A 17,793-nucleotide genomic window follows, 5' to 3' on the forward strand; every position below is an offset into this window, starting at 1 on the left:
TCAAAAAATCCTGAAAAAAATGCATCATAATTTCCAAAAAAAAAACATTCGCCAGCTGTTTCCAACATCATCATAATAAGAAATGTTTATTTAGCTCCAAATCAGCATATTACAGCGATTTCTAAAGGATCATGTGACACTGAAGACTGAGTAATGGCTCCTGAAAATTCAGTTTTGCCATCGCAAGAATAAATCATATTTTACAGTGTTTCAAAATAGAAAACAGTTGTCTTAAGTTGTAATAATATTAAAAAATATGACTGTTTTTACTGTATTTTTGATGAACATAAAACATACCGACCCCAAATGTTTAAATGGTAGTGTAGATTCAAGTTTTTCAAAACCACATGAAACCAACATGAGAACAAACATGTGGCACGCTGTTTTTTTTTTGCTTTTCCTTGTAAAAGATTTTCTTTTTTTTTCAATCGTGAACATATTATTGACTCGTGTGAGAATCAAACCTATGACCATGGTTTTGCTAGATCTGCGCTAGTTAACCTAAACATCAAACATCCAGTGTATTATTGACTTCGCTCAATAATACATATATGGCGGCCTTTTTAAAAGACCACACAAAATACATGAGGGCTTTGAGGGCTATTATGATTACAAAGAGCCCTCACACACACACACACACACTCCCTCCGTCCTCGCCTCACACAGAGTGAGGAAACTCTCAGCATGGCCTCTCGGTCGCCAGGGAGTTCAAGAAGCTTTTAAGGGAACCAGCTAAATATGGCACCAACGTGCCATTTGAGTCGTCCAAATAACATCTCTGCGACCGTGGAGACAGACCAGCGGCTGGTTTACGGTTCAGAAAGGCTTTTGAGCGTGCCCAGACACTGGTCCACCTTCACCCTGTGTTTTCCCTTCTTAATGAGATATAACATGAGCAAACAAGGACGCTAGCTGATGACATCAGCATGCGTTTCTTGCACACTTACTTCATGTGGTACAGAGACGTGAGCCAGGAACAGAAGCCCTATAAAGAGAGGGAGGGAAGACAACGGTGTCATAAAAAGGTCTGGCACATAAAAAAAGCGCACGTCTGGCTAGCTTAGCGTCTGTCAGAATCGTTTGGCCTGTAAGTGAACGCGTGGAAAAAGCCGTGCGAGATCTTTAACGCGGCTGCGATGTCTTGAACTGTCATTGCACATAAAACGCGAGGAGACGGAGAGTGAGGTCAGAAGAGTGTGCATAAATGAAAATAGCGTCTAAGCGCACGGGCTATTTTATATGACATCGGCTCTGGGGCGACGCTCTGTAATAATCCACGTCGACAGATTGAACTTTGTTCGTGCCTCTGAATGTCAATTCCTTACGCGTCACAGAGAAGATGATAGCGACATTAAAAACACAATCTATTAGTCGTACTCATGCTTTTGTTTGTTTCTAGGCGGGGGGCGCCGTCGATGACGACAAGGCCCTGTGGGTCCTGTTTATGAGTGATCAAGCATTTCTTAAATGTCTCCGATGCTGTTTGTCTCCTTTTTTTTCTCCTTTAAAAAAGGTTCTCACCATGTCCTTGCTCTCTGAGTCTGATGGGCTGGATTCGGACGGGGTTTTCTCTTTCTCACTTTGCTCTCCATAGAATAGCGACGTCAAGCTATAGAAGAAAGACAAACGATAAAATTAAAGAGGTAACACTTTAAAACAACATCTCACACAGTCAATGAACCCTATGTAGGGTTAGACCAGACTGGGGCAAATTATCACAGTTTTTACTACATATTTTTTTAAGATGGGTATATTTTGTATATTATAGATATTAGTGCTGTCAAACGATTAATCGCAATTAATCACATACAAAATAAAAGTTTTTGTTTACATAATATATGAATGTGAGCTGTGCATATATATTATGTACTGTATATATATATATATATATATATATATATATATATATATATACATACACCTGCTTGTATAGTTTTCAGCAAAATTTTGTTTATATGTTTAATATATTTATTTATAATGTGAATATGAATATAGACATGTAGATATATATTTATTTATACATACAAAATAAATATGTAAAGAACACACATATATTCTGCAAACCAAAACTTTTATTCCGTATGTGATTAATTGTACTAATAAATATTAATTATACTTTAAATCTTAGTATCAAATATTAATAATAATACTAATGCATGTTTCTCATAAAGTCCTAACCCTTGGCTACAAAAAAGGTATTAAATATTTCCCACATATTGCTTGAAATTTAAAATTCCATCAAAGTTCAAAAGTCCTCTACGTTTCTATATTAAAGCATTATGTTTAATGGCTTTTCAGCAAGAGTAAAACAACTGGAAGACAAAACAAAAATGTAAATGACAACATTAGTTTATATTAGTATGCACATTAGTAGCATACCCGGCTGTTTATTAGCACGTTAATGCCTTAATGTTTATGGCCGTATTTTAGATCCTTTAAACCTACCCAATACCAAAAACATAACTAACTTACTTAGTAAGCAGAAAATTAGAAGTTTATTGAGGAAAAAAAAGTCTGGCTTAATAGTGAATGTGACTTCCCTAAACCGAAATGATAAACGCATATAAAACATCCATTTAAATTAAATCAAATTAACCTTCGATTCGCCATACCATATTAAATAACCCTTGTGACAACTAGCCATAGCCATAGTCAGTGAATAAGAGTATGCTGTTAGTCCCATCACTCATATCAGTGATAGGCCTGAAAGCATTTTTTTTGTCCTAATTGAATCCCAGATGCAAAACTACCCTCAAGATCAGAATAATTGCAAGCGTTTCCACCCAGGTCTATTACAGAAAAGGAGCAGGTGAAACGCCAGTGCATAAAAATGTAAAAACGCTACTTCTGTGAAAGCCGGCGCTTCCTCTTCTATGGCTTGATGCAATGCTTTGCAAATACACTCACTAAGTATCAGCTGTATTCACGTTCGCACAAACAAAGACTTTAATGCTACACGCTGATGCAGAATAAAGCAGCGCTGCTGCAACAGAAGTCTTAAGACTTATGATTGAATTCCGCCCACTGCTCCCACAGGGACACTGTTTGTGTGCGAGCTGAAATTTCGTTCTTTTTTTTTCAAGAAACAAGTCTGTAGAAAATATGAGAAAAATACAAATGCAAATGCAAATAGCATTTAAAATGAAATACAGAAGAACAAATACAATATATACATAAAACATATTGCTTATATAAATACAATATATAAATGTATATATATATATATATATATATATATATATATATATATATATATTTATTACATGTATACATTGTATTTATATAAACAATATGTGTATATTATATTTAATAATATATGTTTTAGACCAAATAATCAGACAAATAATATAACATCATAACCAGCAGGTGGCACCAGGATCTCACGCTGACCTGCTAAGCATTCAGTTCACTCCACCACCACACACAGTTGTTCAATTATTTACATCTTAATGCATTCTTCAAACAGTCAACAGTTCTGAGATGATACCTGTCATTTTCCATAAGCAGAGCCAGGCGGCCGTAGTCCCACGCTGCCTTCCTCAGACAGGAGAAGATCAGAAGCAGGAACTAAAATACAGAGATGCCAAACCACATCAGCATACGTATTGTGTTTTGGGGTGGCTTTAATAAATAATAAATAAAAAATACATAGAAACATAAAAAATGTATTGATTTAAAGGGAAGCTGTTAGTAAATGATGTGCACGGTGTACCTAATCAGATAATCCAAAATATACCCAGAAGTCACTGCATCGCTTTAAATGTGTGTCAAAGCTATTGATACAAATAGAGTAAGAACTATTTGTGTAGGAAAGCACTTACGCTCGCTAGACCCCTGGCCGGCAGTAATAATTAGCCATTTCTTTGGCCGGAGAGAGACGAGGTGAGTGGTTGTCTTGGAAACTAACAGGCAGTGAGGTCTGCATGCACACTTGTGTTCATAATGACTCCGGAAAGAAGACAACTTAAAACACTGACTGCTGGGAAGCTACAGATCTCTACTGAGCTTCCTATGCCGCTGGTTCACAGCTCACTCTTAAAGGTGAAGCGTGTCGTTTCTGACCCAGAAATGTCACCAAACAACTGAAAAAAAAATAACGCTCCGTCTGTTTATAGTTTACATAATCCATTCATTCTTTTGAGCCTGACGGTTTTAATTCATGCTCAGAATAATCTGATTTGGCTGTCAGGGTGAAGTCAAATGTGCATATACTATTGTTTAAGAGTCAGTAAGACGAAAAAAAATCACGTTTTGTACTTGCATGTAATTATGGATAATTAATAGCTATTCTAAAAGTAAATACATGTAATATATGTAACAAGGACACCTTAAAGCGTTACCCAAAATGTTTTGAATTGTTCAAAAGTGTGATTAATAGAATTCTATTTACAGTAAATATTGTGAATTTTGTTAAAAAAAACATTTTTGTATTTTTCAATGAAATTCTAAAGCACTACACATTTTCTTCATTGATAATAATAAGAAATGTTTATTAAGCACCAGAAGAATATTTAAAATTGTCACTGATATCACTGTAATTAAAACATATTTTACTAGGTGTAGTTTGCACGAATCACCACACCTAACAGCATTGTAAAATGAATGGATGTACATTTTTAAAAATTTAACAAAGATAAAATTGAAATTCTTATTGTGGGTAAAAAAAAAAGCACAGCGGGATATGACCGAAGCGGACCTGGGTTCCTTGGCTTTACAAGCTAAAAAACAAACAGGGAAAGAAGCTTGGAGTCATTTTGGACTGTGATCTGAATTTTAAGTCTCAGATTAATCAACACGTTTCTCTCACTTGAGAAATATTGCCAGGATTTGTCCTTTTTTATCTATTAATGATGCTAAGGAACAAATTTTTTGCCTAAGGCTACTGTAGTCAAGCTGCAATTGATACAAAATGCAGCAGCTAGAGTATTAATGAAATTAAAGAAACAAGGTCATATTACACCAGTTTTAATGGAATTACTCTGGTTACCAGTGCACCAAAGGATTGATTATAAGGTTCTTATATTAGTTTATAAAGCACCTCACACCTTCTTACATATCGGCTTGTTTAGTGCAATGTCACTGCACAGACTGAACGCTTGATCAGTAAATCAAATACATTTATGTCATGCAACTGCAGCTAAACGATGCTGAAGAACTTTTTCACTATGTTGTACCAGCCACAGAACGACGTTGATGGCGAGGACGGTGGGGACTCCTCCGAAAGGCAAGCCCTGCAGGACGCTGCTGCGGGAGTGAGAGCGATAACATCTCTCCACTGTGCTGTTCTCCTCCATCAGTGAGCTCAGGAAACTCCTCACATCCAGCTCCTCCACATGACTGCCACCGCCCGCGGGCCAGGACTCGAACACCGGCTGAGCCGTACCCCACAGGTCAAAGCGCACCGCCATGGCAGTGGCACGGGTCTCAGGAAGCCCTTCCAACGTCAAAGCATCACTGAGGAGAGACAACGGGAGACAAAAGAATAATGAAAAGATGTTCTCAAATGAGGATGTCAACTAGTTACTCGTTTGCAGAAGAAAAAACACAAAATGATTCAATCTGGGAATATAAAACACTCTGTGTAACTTTTTAAAACACTTTTGCTGCTACAGAGATGGGATACGGGTAAGGTTAGGCACAGGTTTAAAGGTGGGTTAAGGTATAAGAGATGGGTTAACAGTGTAATTATAAATGTAAAAATTATGGATGTAATTACATTTAGGTATAATGTATGTACATAATAAGTGCATTGTATCAAGTGATTAATTTAAATGCAGTACATAGTTATAGGGCGCAGTTTGAGACATTTGCTCTCTGGAGAAATATCTCAGATACAGGAGATATCTCAATTTAATCTCATGCTGTCTTGAAGAATGTAGAGATGAAAAAAAGAGAGATTTCTTATTTTTACCCTCAGGAAGATTCCTTTTCATCAACTACTCTCATGATCTCATCGATCACTTTCCCATCCTTAAACCACAATATAATTAATAATGAGAAGGGAACTGACTGAGTGTGAGAAAGTCCTAAGTAAATGTAACATTTTCAAATTAGTGCTACTACTACTACTAATAATAATAACGATAATTCAAAAAAGTTGAATACTTGTATGTACATCAATGTTTAAACAATTGGGGTTAGTAAGATTTAAAAAAAGGATTTTTATTAATTAATATTTATAGCTGTCAAACGTTTTAAGCAGAACAACTGCATTTTAAGATAATTGTATTTCACAATGTTACTGTTTGCTGTATTATGATCAAATAAAAAAAAAATCTTACCAACACCCCCAAAAAAGAATCAATGACTTATGATTTAATACAAATTTGTTATCAAAAACATACTTTGAGTATGCAAATGAAGTTTGGCATGCAACTGAGGTTACCTAGGTTTATATGGAGTATGTTCATATAGTGAAATGTTGAGATCAAGAGTATGTGTGAAATAGATAAGCTTTATTATTCACAGACACTAGTCCACATTACAGTTTAAGTATAAAACACTACTTTTTATTTATTACTCCAAAGGTTTACCAAAATATGTTACATTCTGCATTTTAGGCTTATACTATGTTCAGTTTTTATGACTGACCAAATATCCAGCATTATGAAAATAACAGGACTCTATATTATGTTTCTGAGGTATCCCGTTTCAAACCGTTTAAGCATTGTGCAAATTATTGATGGACATGGTGAAATTTGAACAAACAATTCTGAACCTTTAAACAAACATTAGGGCAGCTCGAAGCACCAGTTCCATTCAGTTCAACAGATGTGTTTCGATTACTTTTATGAATACTGCCCTCAAGCACATTAACAGGAACACACAAACCAGCTCACTGGTTGTTTGTTGATACTACAGATAATGCTTTGCCTTTAAACTGCTGGTTGCCATAGCAATAGCAAATCATCTCCCAACTCACACAGAGCCACTTTAAATCGGTCAGGTAATCCCCAGGAAATCACTTTTTATTATGATACATCATTCTCAAGTCAGGAGCAAACATCTAAGACTCTAACACGTGTAATCTTCGAAATATCCACAGATTAAACACGAAGTATAGTTACAGCAAGTGCGTGTGTGTTCCTACTACCTATCATAAAAATTGTTAAGCGAATGAGAGAGAGGCAGCAGAAGGTAATGTTTGTTGTGATGCTGTCATTTCCTGTTGTATGTAATGTCAATCAGATGGCCATCTAAAATAAAACCGAAACACGAAATGAATCAGAATCAGGAAAATTGCACACAACAAAACCTTACTGTGTTGGCTTGAAATTATTTAAACTGTCAGAAAAAGGTACAAAAACTGTCTTTGTAAGAAAGGTACATCTTTGTAGCTTAAAGGTACATGTTATTATTTAAAGCTAAGTGTTCAAATTAGTAAAGCTACCTAAAAGGTACAAACGCGTAGCTACTCAAAAAGGTATAGAATGATGTACAGAGTATTTAACTAATAAGACCATCAGGTCATCATTTTTCTATCTAGCTATCTATTTACTACTTAAAAAGCCTAGCAATTAGCCTAAGAAAAGCTAACACCATGTCAAATCATGCTAACATCATGTTAAATCATGCTAACAATTTGTTAGAAACATGCAATGTGTGAAATTATGTTAACCTTTTAAGACGTATACTAATTCAAGCTGGCAAGATGTTAAAAAACATGCTAGCAACCACTAAAACATATGCTAAAAACATATAAGCTTCTTCAAACATTTACAAATACTTTCTCAAGCCAACATTAAATTTGTTCTGTGAAAATAAATGAATGAAATAAATCCCATCATGATCATCACAAAATCATATAAATTAAATCAATTCAGTCTCAACAACGTTTGTATGCTTACAGATTTTTTATCTGCACTATTAGAGCTGCCATTTAAAAATGTTTATTATAATTAATTATTTGATGCATATAAACTGACCGAATTACAGTATTTGCAGAGAAAAGCCACCAAATAAAGATGGATCAAACACATTGCATTGTTGTGGCAGATGAGTACGTTTTTTTAAATAAAATTTTTATGTTCACGCTAAAAATAGTGTTAGATGAAATATGATTTTCTATGAATTAATGTAGACATCAAGTGACTGCATGATGGAAATTTCCAGAGCAGATGTGTGTGCATATCTTCAAGGATTGCTTGTTCTCTCATATCTTGGACTCAGTTCCTGCTTATCGCATACCAAGACCGCTTTCTCGCAAGTTTTGGGAAGACAGTCTTGAACTCAGAACTCAACCTTGGATGAGTCACGCTATGATGATATGATGCTCCACTTTGTGACATGGTGTGTTCTCTTATCTTTTCACAATAAAAAGGACCTCCTTTCTGGTGGGGTTTTCAGATGCAAACCAAGGCAGACTGGACGGTTTTGCTCTCACTTGCAACTGAAGACGCCACTTGCAAGCTCTTTGAAAATTAAAAACAAATTGTCGTGTCCTTATTTTAACAAGAGTGACTTCGGCGGGAAAGAACCTTAAAGGGGCATCCAGACCCAACATTTCCTTGGTATTTCCACCAGGTCTCCAATAGGACAGGACGGAGGAGAAGGGGACGAGGAGACGACGTCAAGACTCTGCAGAGCCGGACATTAGATTTCCGAAAAATCCATCCTCGTGGAATTTTTGTTTTAATTTTTTTGTGGATGTGAATAAAAGTGTGTGAATAAATGCTATTGGAATTCACTAGGAAACCAATAGATTAAGGGGAATATATAGGAGAGGAGCAATTAAATTTTTAACCTTTTTAGAAAAAGGAAATTGCAACTCTCATCAGTGGACGATCTGATTCTACATTGTGACTGATCGTTGACCCTTATTCACAAAATGGGGAACTCAAACAGTAAAACCCTAGTAGGGGATCCAAAATTTATGGAGGCATACTCACCAGGTAGCTGCAAATACCTGGGTGAATGGGAAAAGTAGTACCAATTTGGGAATAAATTATTAGTTCCTGATTGTTCTAAATTAATGGAAAGTTTGAAGGTACAGATTTCAATGCAAAAAAGAGAGAAAGAAAAAGAGAAGTTAAGTTTGCAGAAGAGTGAAGCGGTGAAGTGGTTGGAACAGGCAGAAAAAAGACAAGTAGAAAGAGAGAAACGCAAAGTGAAGAAGGCTCTCATAGCCTTGCAAAAAGAGGACCCAGCAGACAGCACAGGACGACCTGCTGCCCTCTATGAACAAGAAAGGGATCGAGAAGAGAGAATGCGGAGAGCAGCGGAAAGAGTACTAAGAGAAATGAAAAAAGCGCAGGCACAGTCGGAAGGTAAGAAACAGTCAGAGGAGGAAATTGATTCCAGCCCATGTAGTCCCTCACATACACGGAGCGATAGACCATACGGGCCATTACAACAGATGCTAAAAACAATTAAAGGAGCTACAGCTCCAGCCCCATATGCCAACACCTGTACACCAGTGACAGACACATATCCAGCAATTTAAGTGCCAAACCCTTACTTTGGGGAAGGAAATGACCAAGACAGATTTTTGTTGCTTCACCGACATTGGTTACAGACTGAAATGAAAGACGCTGTTGAGGTTTTAGGCCCAGTAGAACTCACAGCGACATGGATTGACAATCTTAAAATGTTAATAAATTACCAACCGAGGATGATGGTACAGCTCATGATTGCATAATCAATACGGAACAAAACCTTGTGAAGATTTAAAACATACTCCTCTCTCAACAGGAGAAATTCTATTTGTAGATGGCTCATGCTCGAAAAATAACTTAGGAGAAAACTCGGTTATGCTGTAGTCACACAGGAGGGAGTGAAGATAGCAGGAAAACTCTCTTTGCATATTTCCGCTCAGGCGGCAGAGATTATCGCCCTCCCAAAAGCGTGTGAAATTTCTGAAGGTAAAGATGTAACCATCTATACTGACAGTCAATATGCATTTTCAACATTGCATCATTTTGCTGCAAAAGAGGCATGAAAACTGCTAGTGGTCAAAATGTGTGACATGCTGAACTGTTAAGACAATTACTAACCGCCATAAAACTGCCTCATGCAGTTGCGGTCTGCAAATGTGCAGCACACACAAAAGGCACAGATCCAGTGTCAAGAGGAAATGCTAAGGCTGAAGACAAATTTTCTGTAACAGCCACATTTACCTTATCGCAATTGGTGGTTCCATGATCAGGTAATAAAAGACATGCAAAGGCAAGCACCAAAAACAGAAATACAGTCCTGGCTAAAAGCAGGAGCAGTATTCAAAGACTATCTCTACAGCAGCATTATTGACACATGGGAAAACACATGTGTCAACAGGAGGGATGGTGCATGGGGTAGAGCAACATTTCAATGCACCAGGGTTCAATAACTACTCAAAAAAATTTTGTAGAGCATGCATAATTTGTTGCAAACACAACTCACAGGGAAACCAAAAAGAGGCGCATTATATAGTGATAATGGGGTTCATTTTGTGAATGAAGTAATCACATTATTAGCAAAAACTTTAGGCATAGAACTAAAGAACCATTGCTCGTACCATCCGGCCAGTGGACCTTTCTCATTACCCATATGCAATGAAATATGCGAAAAACCACAAGAAGAAACTACACTTGCTGAATGGATGAATAAGATGTTCAAAACTAAAGAAGAAATGATCTGCCAGATATACCTCTGTCTCCACAGGCCTCAAGAGTGAAACCAGGCGACAGCATCCTGATCAAAGTTATCAAGAGAAAGAACTGGTCATCGCCAAGGTGGGAAGGACCATTCACCGTTATCCTGACCACACCCACTGCAGTTAAGATTGCTGAGAGATCTACGTGGATCCACCAAAGCCACTGCAAACTGCTAACACCTTGGGAGGACGCTGAGTAGTGGTGGAAGTCAGCCGGTATCAAAACCCTTGACTGCTGAAGAAATCAACTAATCCCTTACTCCCAGCTATAGCGCCCCCAATGGGAGCATGTGAGGGCTGGAGAGTTGCTCTAATCCTGACTGCAGCAGTGACGGTCACACTGCTGGCCATATGGGGGACCAATCAACACCCAGGGAGACAGAGAGGGACTAAGAATCTGCTCAGCCAGCATCGACGGTGGATGGGAGTCCACCCAGACGAATGGTCATGGATAAGGAAGCTGAACACTCATACCCATCCATTCACGGCCAACATGTGGTATCGCTTTGCAAACATAACAGCGTTTTTTTTAGTCAAATAGTTTGACTAATTTAAAGTCAAGTAATTAGCTTATTTTATATTCTAGTTTGTCTCTAATCTTGACAAATGTTTGCACTTGTCACACGACTAGGTCAGAAATTGGAATATGAATGCAACAAAACAAATGCAAATATTAATCACTAATCATCATTATGGCGTCTTCAAAAGAAGTAAAGTTAGTACATAACAAAATTTCTCACGGTTAAAGGCAACTGTATAATGTGAATTATATACTGTGATGTTAGCATCATTCTACAGTTCAAAGAAAATGACTCATGCATTGATTTGACGGTAAATTTATAACTACAGTAAATTATTGTAAAATAACACTCTTTAATCCTGTACATTCTGGTCAGTTTTTTTACAATGTGACCCACTGAGTTTGTCAGTGTGGTCACGGCAGACATGTCCCAGAGGTGTTTAGGATTTAATTTAGGATTTAGGTCAGGTGATCATGAGGCCCATTCAATATCCAATCCAATATTACAATTATTTTTTAATATATTCAAATTTAAATACATTTAGCTAACAGCTACAGATACATAGCTCTTAAAATACCCAAGCTCTTGATTTTACTCAATTGCCACAAATCATATTTACATTGCAATAAAATGCTTGGTATCTTTAATAGGGTTGCACAACCAGTATGTAAAATATTGTTGATAGAAAATAATGCAACATCCCACATAATTCACTACTGTCACCTCAAACAAATAACCGATAGCATCCAAGGACACTGCATTGTCGCTGACAAAGATGAGTTCTTCAGTCAGACAGGTGCATAAATGGCTCTTTTGTTTTATAGTCTGACTCCCATCTTCTGACCATGGCTTAGGGGAAAAAAATGTTCTATGCAGCACACATTCTGTCATAAGTTAAGAAATCATTAATATTACAAGCAAGCAATCACTTCAGCAAAAAACGTGCATACACATGGTATACTATGAGGTATGCAACATGCAGTACTAAAATACATTATTTCAGTAATAATATAAACCATAATAGTGAAATAATGTGAGATTATCAGTCGAATGTCATATTCCTCAAAATTAAGAGTCATCTCACTCACTCAGTTCTCACTCACAAAAGGCTAGTACATTTACAACAAATTGCCAGGTAAAGGCCTGCCTGTGATTATAAGTTAAGCAAGTAGGAAAACTGTGAAAAACTTGACCTTTTTAATTAATTATGCCCCAGTGCATGATGGGAAAAACAGGATCATAACTGTAAACATAACAAACAATCCCAAGTAAATTACACCTAGTAGTTCAAATATGAATTTATACGTGCTTAATAGTACAGAATGGTATATAATTCACTTGAATGTTTTAATTCTTAACCAAAAATAAATTATTGAATGTAGAAATGACACTTGTTTTGATGCAGTTTTTACTTCACCATAAAATCACTTTTTACAGCGTAAAAGGTATTTGTTTTGTAGTTTACTTGACAAAGACAAAGAGCAACAGAAGAAACACATAAGCGTCTGTAGTCCCGTGGCTGTGGGGTGAGCAGCTGGAGATGCAAAGAGCTGAAGCCACCTGAGCTCCTGATGAAACGCTGAAAAATGACACAAAGACACCTCTCATGCGGCAGAGAGTCACTGGGCGTAAACCCAATGAGAGCTTTCTGCTTCAGTACAAACAGACCCTTTAATGCCGATCACAATCGCAAGGCAATGCAAAGGAGATCATCGTGTTCTTCATACTAAACAACTCAACATATGCTGACACTTGGAAAAAAATACCTAAATGTAAATCACAATCATAAATAAATACATAGCAATGTACTAGGCTCGTGCTCTGACAACATCGGAGACTAAAAGTGTGTTATTCCATATAAAATACATTCTATCCCTACTGGAGTCGTACTGCAATTTACAATCTTAAAAAAAAAAAACTTTTGATTTTACGAAAATATTTCATTTTGCCCATGTCCTCAAAGTTTGTCAACTATTGTTGATCATTTAACTATTGACTTTAATCATGATTAAAGTTTTTGTTTGTATAATATATGAATGTGTATTGTGTATTTATGATGTATATATCAATACACACAGTTTGAAAAAAACTTGTATTTACAAATATATAATTATATTTTATATTATGTGTAAATATATTTATTATGTAAACATAACATTTTTCTTAAATATATACATGCTTGTATTTATAAATACATAATAAATATACGCAGTACTCATGTACTGCGTGAACAAAAACTTTTATCTTGAATGTGTTTAATCCCAATTAATCATTTGACATATATGTAGTATGAAGCCTTTGGGCATGAAATTCAATATTAGATCGCCCTGGCTTGTGAACCACAAGAATCAGCTACAGTGCATGTCCACACAGTAAAAGCATTTGTCAGCTGAAGTCCCATTACCTGCTCGAGCGAGCACATGATCTTGAAGTATGTATGAAAAAATAAGAAAAACCTGAGACAGCAAAAGGCAAGACGTAAAAAAAATGCTGTGAACTCTAATTGACTTATTTAATGAAACTTGTCAAATCAGAAGGATAAAGATAAAAGCGTTGTGCCGACTAAGGATTGTCTTTAATAAAACAGTATCGCGGCCTGATCAGTCTAGCGGGGAGTTCAGTGAGTCATGATTCAACACGCTTTTATCCTCACAGTACTTCTTGTTTGTGTTGTGCTAGCATCTTTTACTGCAAAGTCACTGAATGTAGGCTACATTTCTGTTTTCTCCAAATCAGCTCTCAGATCCTGTGGTGCTTCTGAATACAAATGAGTCATATTTCAGGATTCATTCACTCGACGTGTTTAGGAAGTAATCCTGCTTCCAAAATAGAGAGGTGCAGGCTACTGCTATAACAGCTTTCTTGTAGTTTTTTTTATTTATTTTATTTTATTGTGGTTATTATAGCTTATTCAAGATTATTAAGCAATTATTAAGCGAGTTACGCAGTTATTAATAAGCGTTGAAGCATTCTACATTTTTAGAACTAAATATTTTTTTAAATTATATATATACATAAAAATGATTACAATTTTAAGTATAGATTTACCCAAGAATTGAAAGTATCACAGATTACAATAAATAAATAAAATTAAATAAAAACAATAAATAAGCAACGCATCTATTTCCAACACTAAATCTGAATTAGAATGATTTCTGAAAGATCAAATTCAGCCCTATATCACATGAATACATTTTATTTTTAAGTAAAATAATTAAAATAAGAAACTGTTATTTTAAATTGCAATTATATTTTTTTGTATTTTTGATCAAATAAATGCAGCCTTGACGAGCATAGCAAATGTATTTGAAAAACATAAAAACTTACAGATATATGTGGGCTTATATATTTCTGTGTGAGCGTGTGTTATTAATACACATTACTAAAATGCAAGAAATATCACTAAATATGCTATTCTATGTATGTTTCCTCCAACAATCTATTTTTAAATATGCATATATTAATTCCATTTAACTGTATTTTTAAAATGCATTTTTATATTTAAAAAAAAATCCCTGCTAGGCTGGAAATATTGCATTACCCATTTCCCACTCGTACTTCAGACGGGAATCCCTTGGCTTGATTCGCTGTGACTGAACGGATAGATTAGCCTCAGAATATCCAGGGAGCATCCTGCCAAGATGAAAGAAAGCCCTCCTCTAGACACCCCACCATCCGTAACTCACATTCCCATCAATCTAGAAGTCATAAAGCCCACCGTCCGGAAGCGGACGCGTCGACGTGATGAATCTACCGCATGACAAAGCCTTGCTGCAATTAAATATGCTCATTAGATAAGAACAACCCAATAAACGCTGAGAAATAAGAGCGGCAGATAACAATTATTGTCATTTGAATTATTGTAGTATGGCAATTACAGTTTTTTCAAGACGTTCTGAGTGTTTGTAGCATGTTATAAGCAGTTGCTAGGTTGCTTACCGGTGTCCGTGTCCACAGCACAAACGCTGCTGAGCAGCGATGTTTAAAGCCGTGTTACAATTCACAGGGTCCCTACGCAGTTTCACAGCTCCCTACAAACTCAGCGGGGGGTGTCTGGAGAAGTTCACTTCACTTGATAATGTTTGTTCCTTTGGAGTGGCCTGATCAAACACAGATGACGCTTGAATCGCACGGATTCTAGGTGTCCAATATGTAAAATGCATATTAAAAGCCTGATAAATATGTGAAATGTTAAAAAAAAAAAACTGTGATATGGTTTATTTAAAATACGCATGTGTCTACCATATGTAGGGCACTTCATATTTGGCACAACACAAGTTAATATCGAAGTGCATATGTTCCCTACGCCATAGCATTTCCTACAATTTGGAGTTTTCAGCAGTAATACCAGGGCTGTTACTGGACACATACGTCTGTTACCCAGATGACTTGTCTGGTACTTCGAGTTCAGTTTCATGGCATGTGTTTATGCTGCTATTGCACGCAATACGAAATTTCTGAAGTTGTAATTACGAGTTTGTCTAGTGCTTTGTCGTCAGAATGAAAAGGAATCGTGGAGGACGTCGCATTCGCGAGTTCATTTGTGTCAGCCTGCTGCGGGAATCCTATGATTAAAGTCAAAATTTAAATAAAATACTTTGACAGTATCGATTGGCTATTAATATGGACATTTTTAATAAGATACCAATATTTTTACCAAACGCAGATGTTGTTTTTAGTGTGTATTATGTATACAATTTCAGTCAAACGGTTATTTAGTAGAATAGAAATCTTCTGCTCTGTTAAATTTTACTTTAAAACAAAAACACTGATTAGGAAACAAGCAGGCCTATTTACGATAATTCTTATTAATTGATTTATCCCACCCGTTTATTGCTTTCATCATAAGAAAAGATGGCGAATCAGAAATGCAAAAATTTGATGCAGGATATATTAAAATTACATCTTTTTACGTAACTAACTTCCAAAATGGCCCTCCGTAATTGATGCTTTCTTAGGCAAACCATGCTAATTATGGTTTCCCACCGTCCCGTGCTATTATCTTTTTGAGTGATGCGCATTCATATAGATTGTCTTATTGCATAAACCGTGCAGTGGTGATTATTTCAGTATGTTCGTTATGTTCTATTAAGATCTATTCTCGACAGAAAGGATGTGAGTCATAAATGCAGTAATGTGACATCAAAGCAGCAATCTGGCTTATCACTCACTCTTTCACACACACACACACACGCACACACACACACGCACGCACATGCGCAAACACACCAGCCAAGCCAATATTAAAAGTAAAGGAATTTTTTTTTAATGATGCAATAGCCTACTTAACTAACACAGCTTAATTTGAACAACTATATGTAAGCCATTCATAGGTTAATTAGATAGTGTGTCTGTTTGATGACTGTATTCTGCATTTATTTTGGAAAGCAATTTTAAAATAATGTATTTTTTTCCTTCTTGGAATCACTTTAGGAATTATTTGTTTCCTACTGATGAACAAAACACTTTCAAATTAGAATTCAACCAACTTCAAAACTTGCTTCCTTACTATCTGTCAAGCAGATAACGTTATTATTGCTAACATAGTGGGCTCATCAAAAAACACAAAAATACATCCATCATCTGTATTTCAGAGAAAACAATTACTTCACCCGATGTTCAAGTGAATAAAATAGCCCTGACAGCCTTGGAGCTCCACAGCTATCGACTTCGCCGTACTTGCAACTATGGGGAAACATCAAATCCTCAAAGGCTGCTCACCAAACTTACGACTAAATTTCTTCTTTGAAATCTGCAAAGAAATCTCACAACAACTGTCTAATAAATGTTGTTTTTCGTGTATAGCAAAAAGCATATTATTCAGGCTAGACCACCCAAAGCGCATGTGCATTCTTAAATGTGTAGTCTCTAACATCATCTGTGCTGACTTTGTCTTTGCCAATTAGCAATGAGCTCTGTTTTTCAGAAGGTGGGACTTGTGTGTGCTGCACCTTTTCCCATTCATAAGTAATAGAAGCGCCCCATCTTTGTGTTTTTGAAGCCTCCGACTAAGCTCCGTAGGATGTTGGCCCTCCAGGAGCAGGTTTGGACACCACTGCCATCAGCCCCTGAGGTTTGTTTTCACCTATAAATCAGGGCAAAATGGGTATTTGGTCCAAGGAATGGAAAAGAACTGCTTGGTCTACTTAATGGGTTCATCAATGGTTTCAAAGCCATAATTTCATTCATATGTATTTTCACAACTGCAGCTTTAATTAGCAAGGTATGTTAACAGATGCATATGCTGGTCATTCATATATATATATATATATATATATATATATATATATATATATATATATATATATATATATATATATATATATATATCTCAGTCAGACATCCTAACCTCTGTCTGATACCGAGGATGCCACTATTTCTTACTCACAAACACACACACACTTTGTGAAGGCCTCAGGTGCGAGTCTCAATCTTTTTGAGTGTGTGTGTGTGTGTGTGTGTGGGTGTATGAACGAGACAATATTGCACCAAAGATAATAATAGAACCAAACCCGTATACGGTCCAAACACAACAAATCTCGCAGATGATGACAAAATACTGACAAACAAGGCCAGAAACTGTCTGCTCGCCAGCTGTTGGATGTCACGACGCAAAAGGGAATCCACGGAAGACGAACAGCT

The 17,793-nt window shown here is 36.4% G+C and overlaps 1 protein-coding gene across 7 annotated transcripts in view; it reads right to left on the reverse strand.

Moving 5' to 3' along the window:
* tmem63c (transmembrane protein 63C) overlaps positions 1 to 17,793 on the reverse strand; it is a 38,496-nt gene that overhangs the window by 16,819 nt on the left and 3,884 nt on the right. For all 7 annotated transcript variants that reach the window (XR_006253084.1, XR_006253085.1, XM_043263650.1 and 4 more), the window contains exons 2-5: positions 5,175 to 5,454; positions 3,488 to 3,567; positions 1,522 to 1,609; positions 948 to 985 (exon numbers count right to left, since the gene is read on the reverse strand). Coding sequence is in view for 5 of the 7 variants with exons in the window: in XM_043263650.1 (XP_043119585.1) it covers positions 948 to 985; positions 1,522 to 1,609; positions 3,488 to 3,567; positions 5,175 to 5,408 (440 nt within the window). In the remaining 2 variants the exon portion in view is untranslated. The remainder of the gene's footprint in view (positions 1 to 947; positions 986 to 1,521; positions 1,610 to 3,487; positions 3,568 to 5,174; positions 5,455 to 17,793) is intronic.

This window comes from Puntigrus tetrazona, chromosome 17, assembly GCF_018831695.1.
Source record: "Puntigrus tetrazona isolate hp1 chromosome 17, ASM1883169v1, whole genome shotgun sequence".
Lineage (NCBI taxonomy): Eukaryota > Metazoa > Chordata > Actinopteri > Cypriniformes > Cyprinidae > Puntigrus > Puntigrus tetrazona.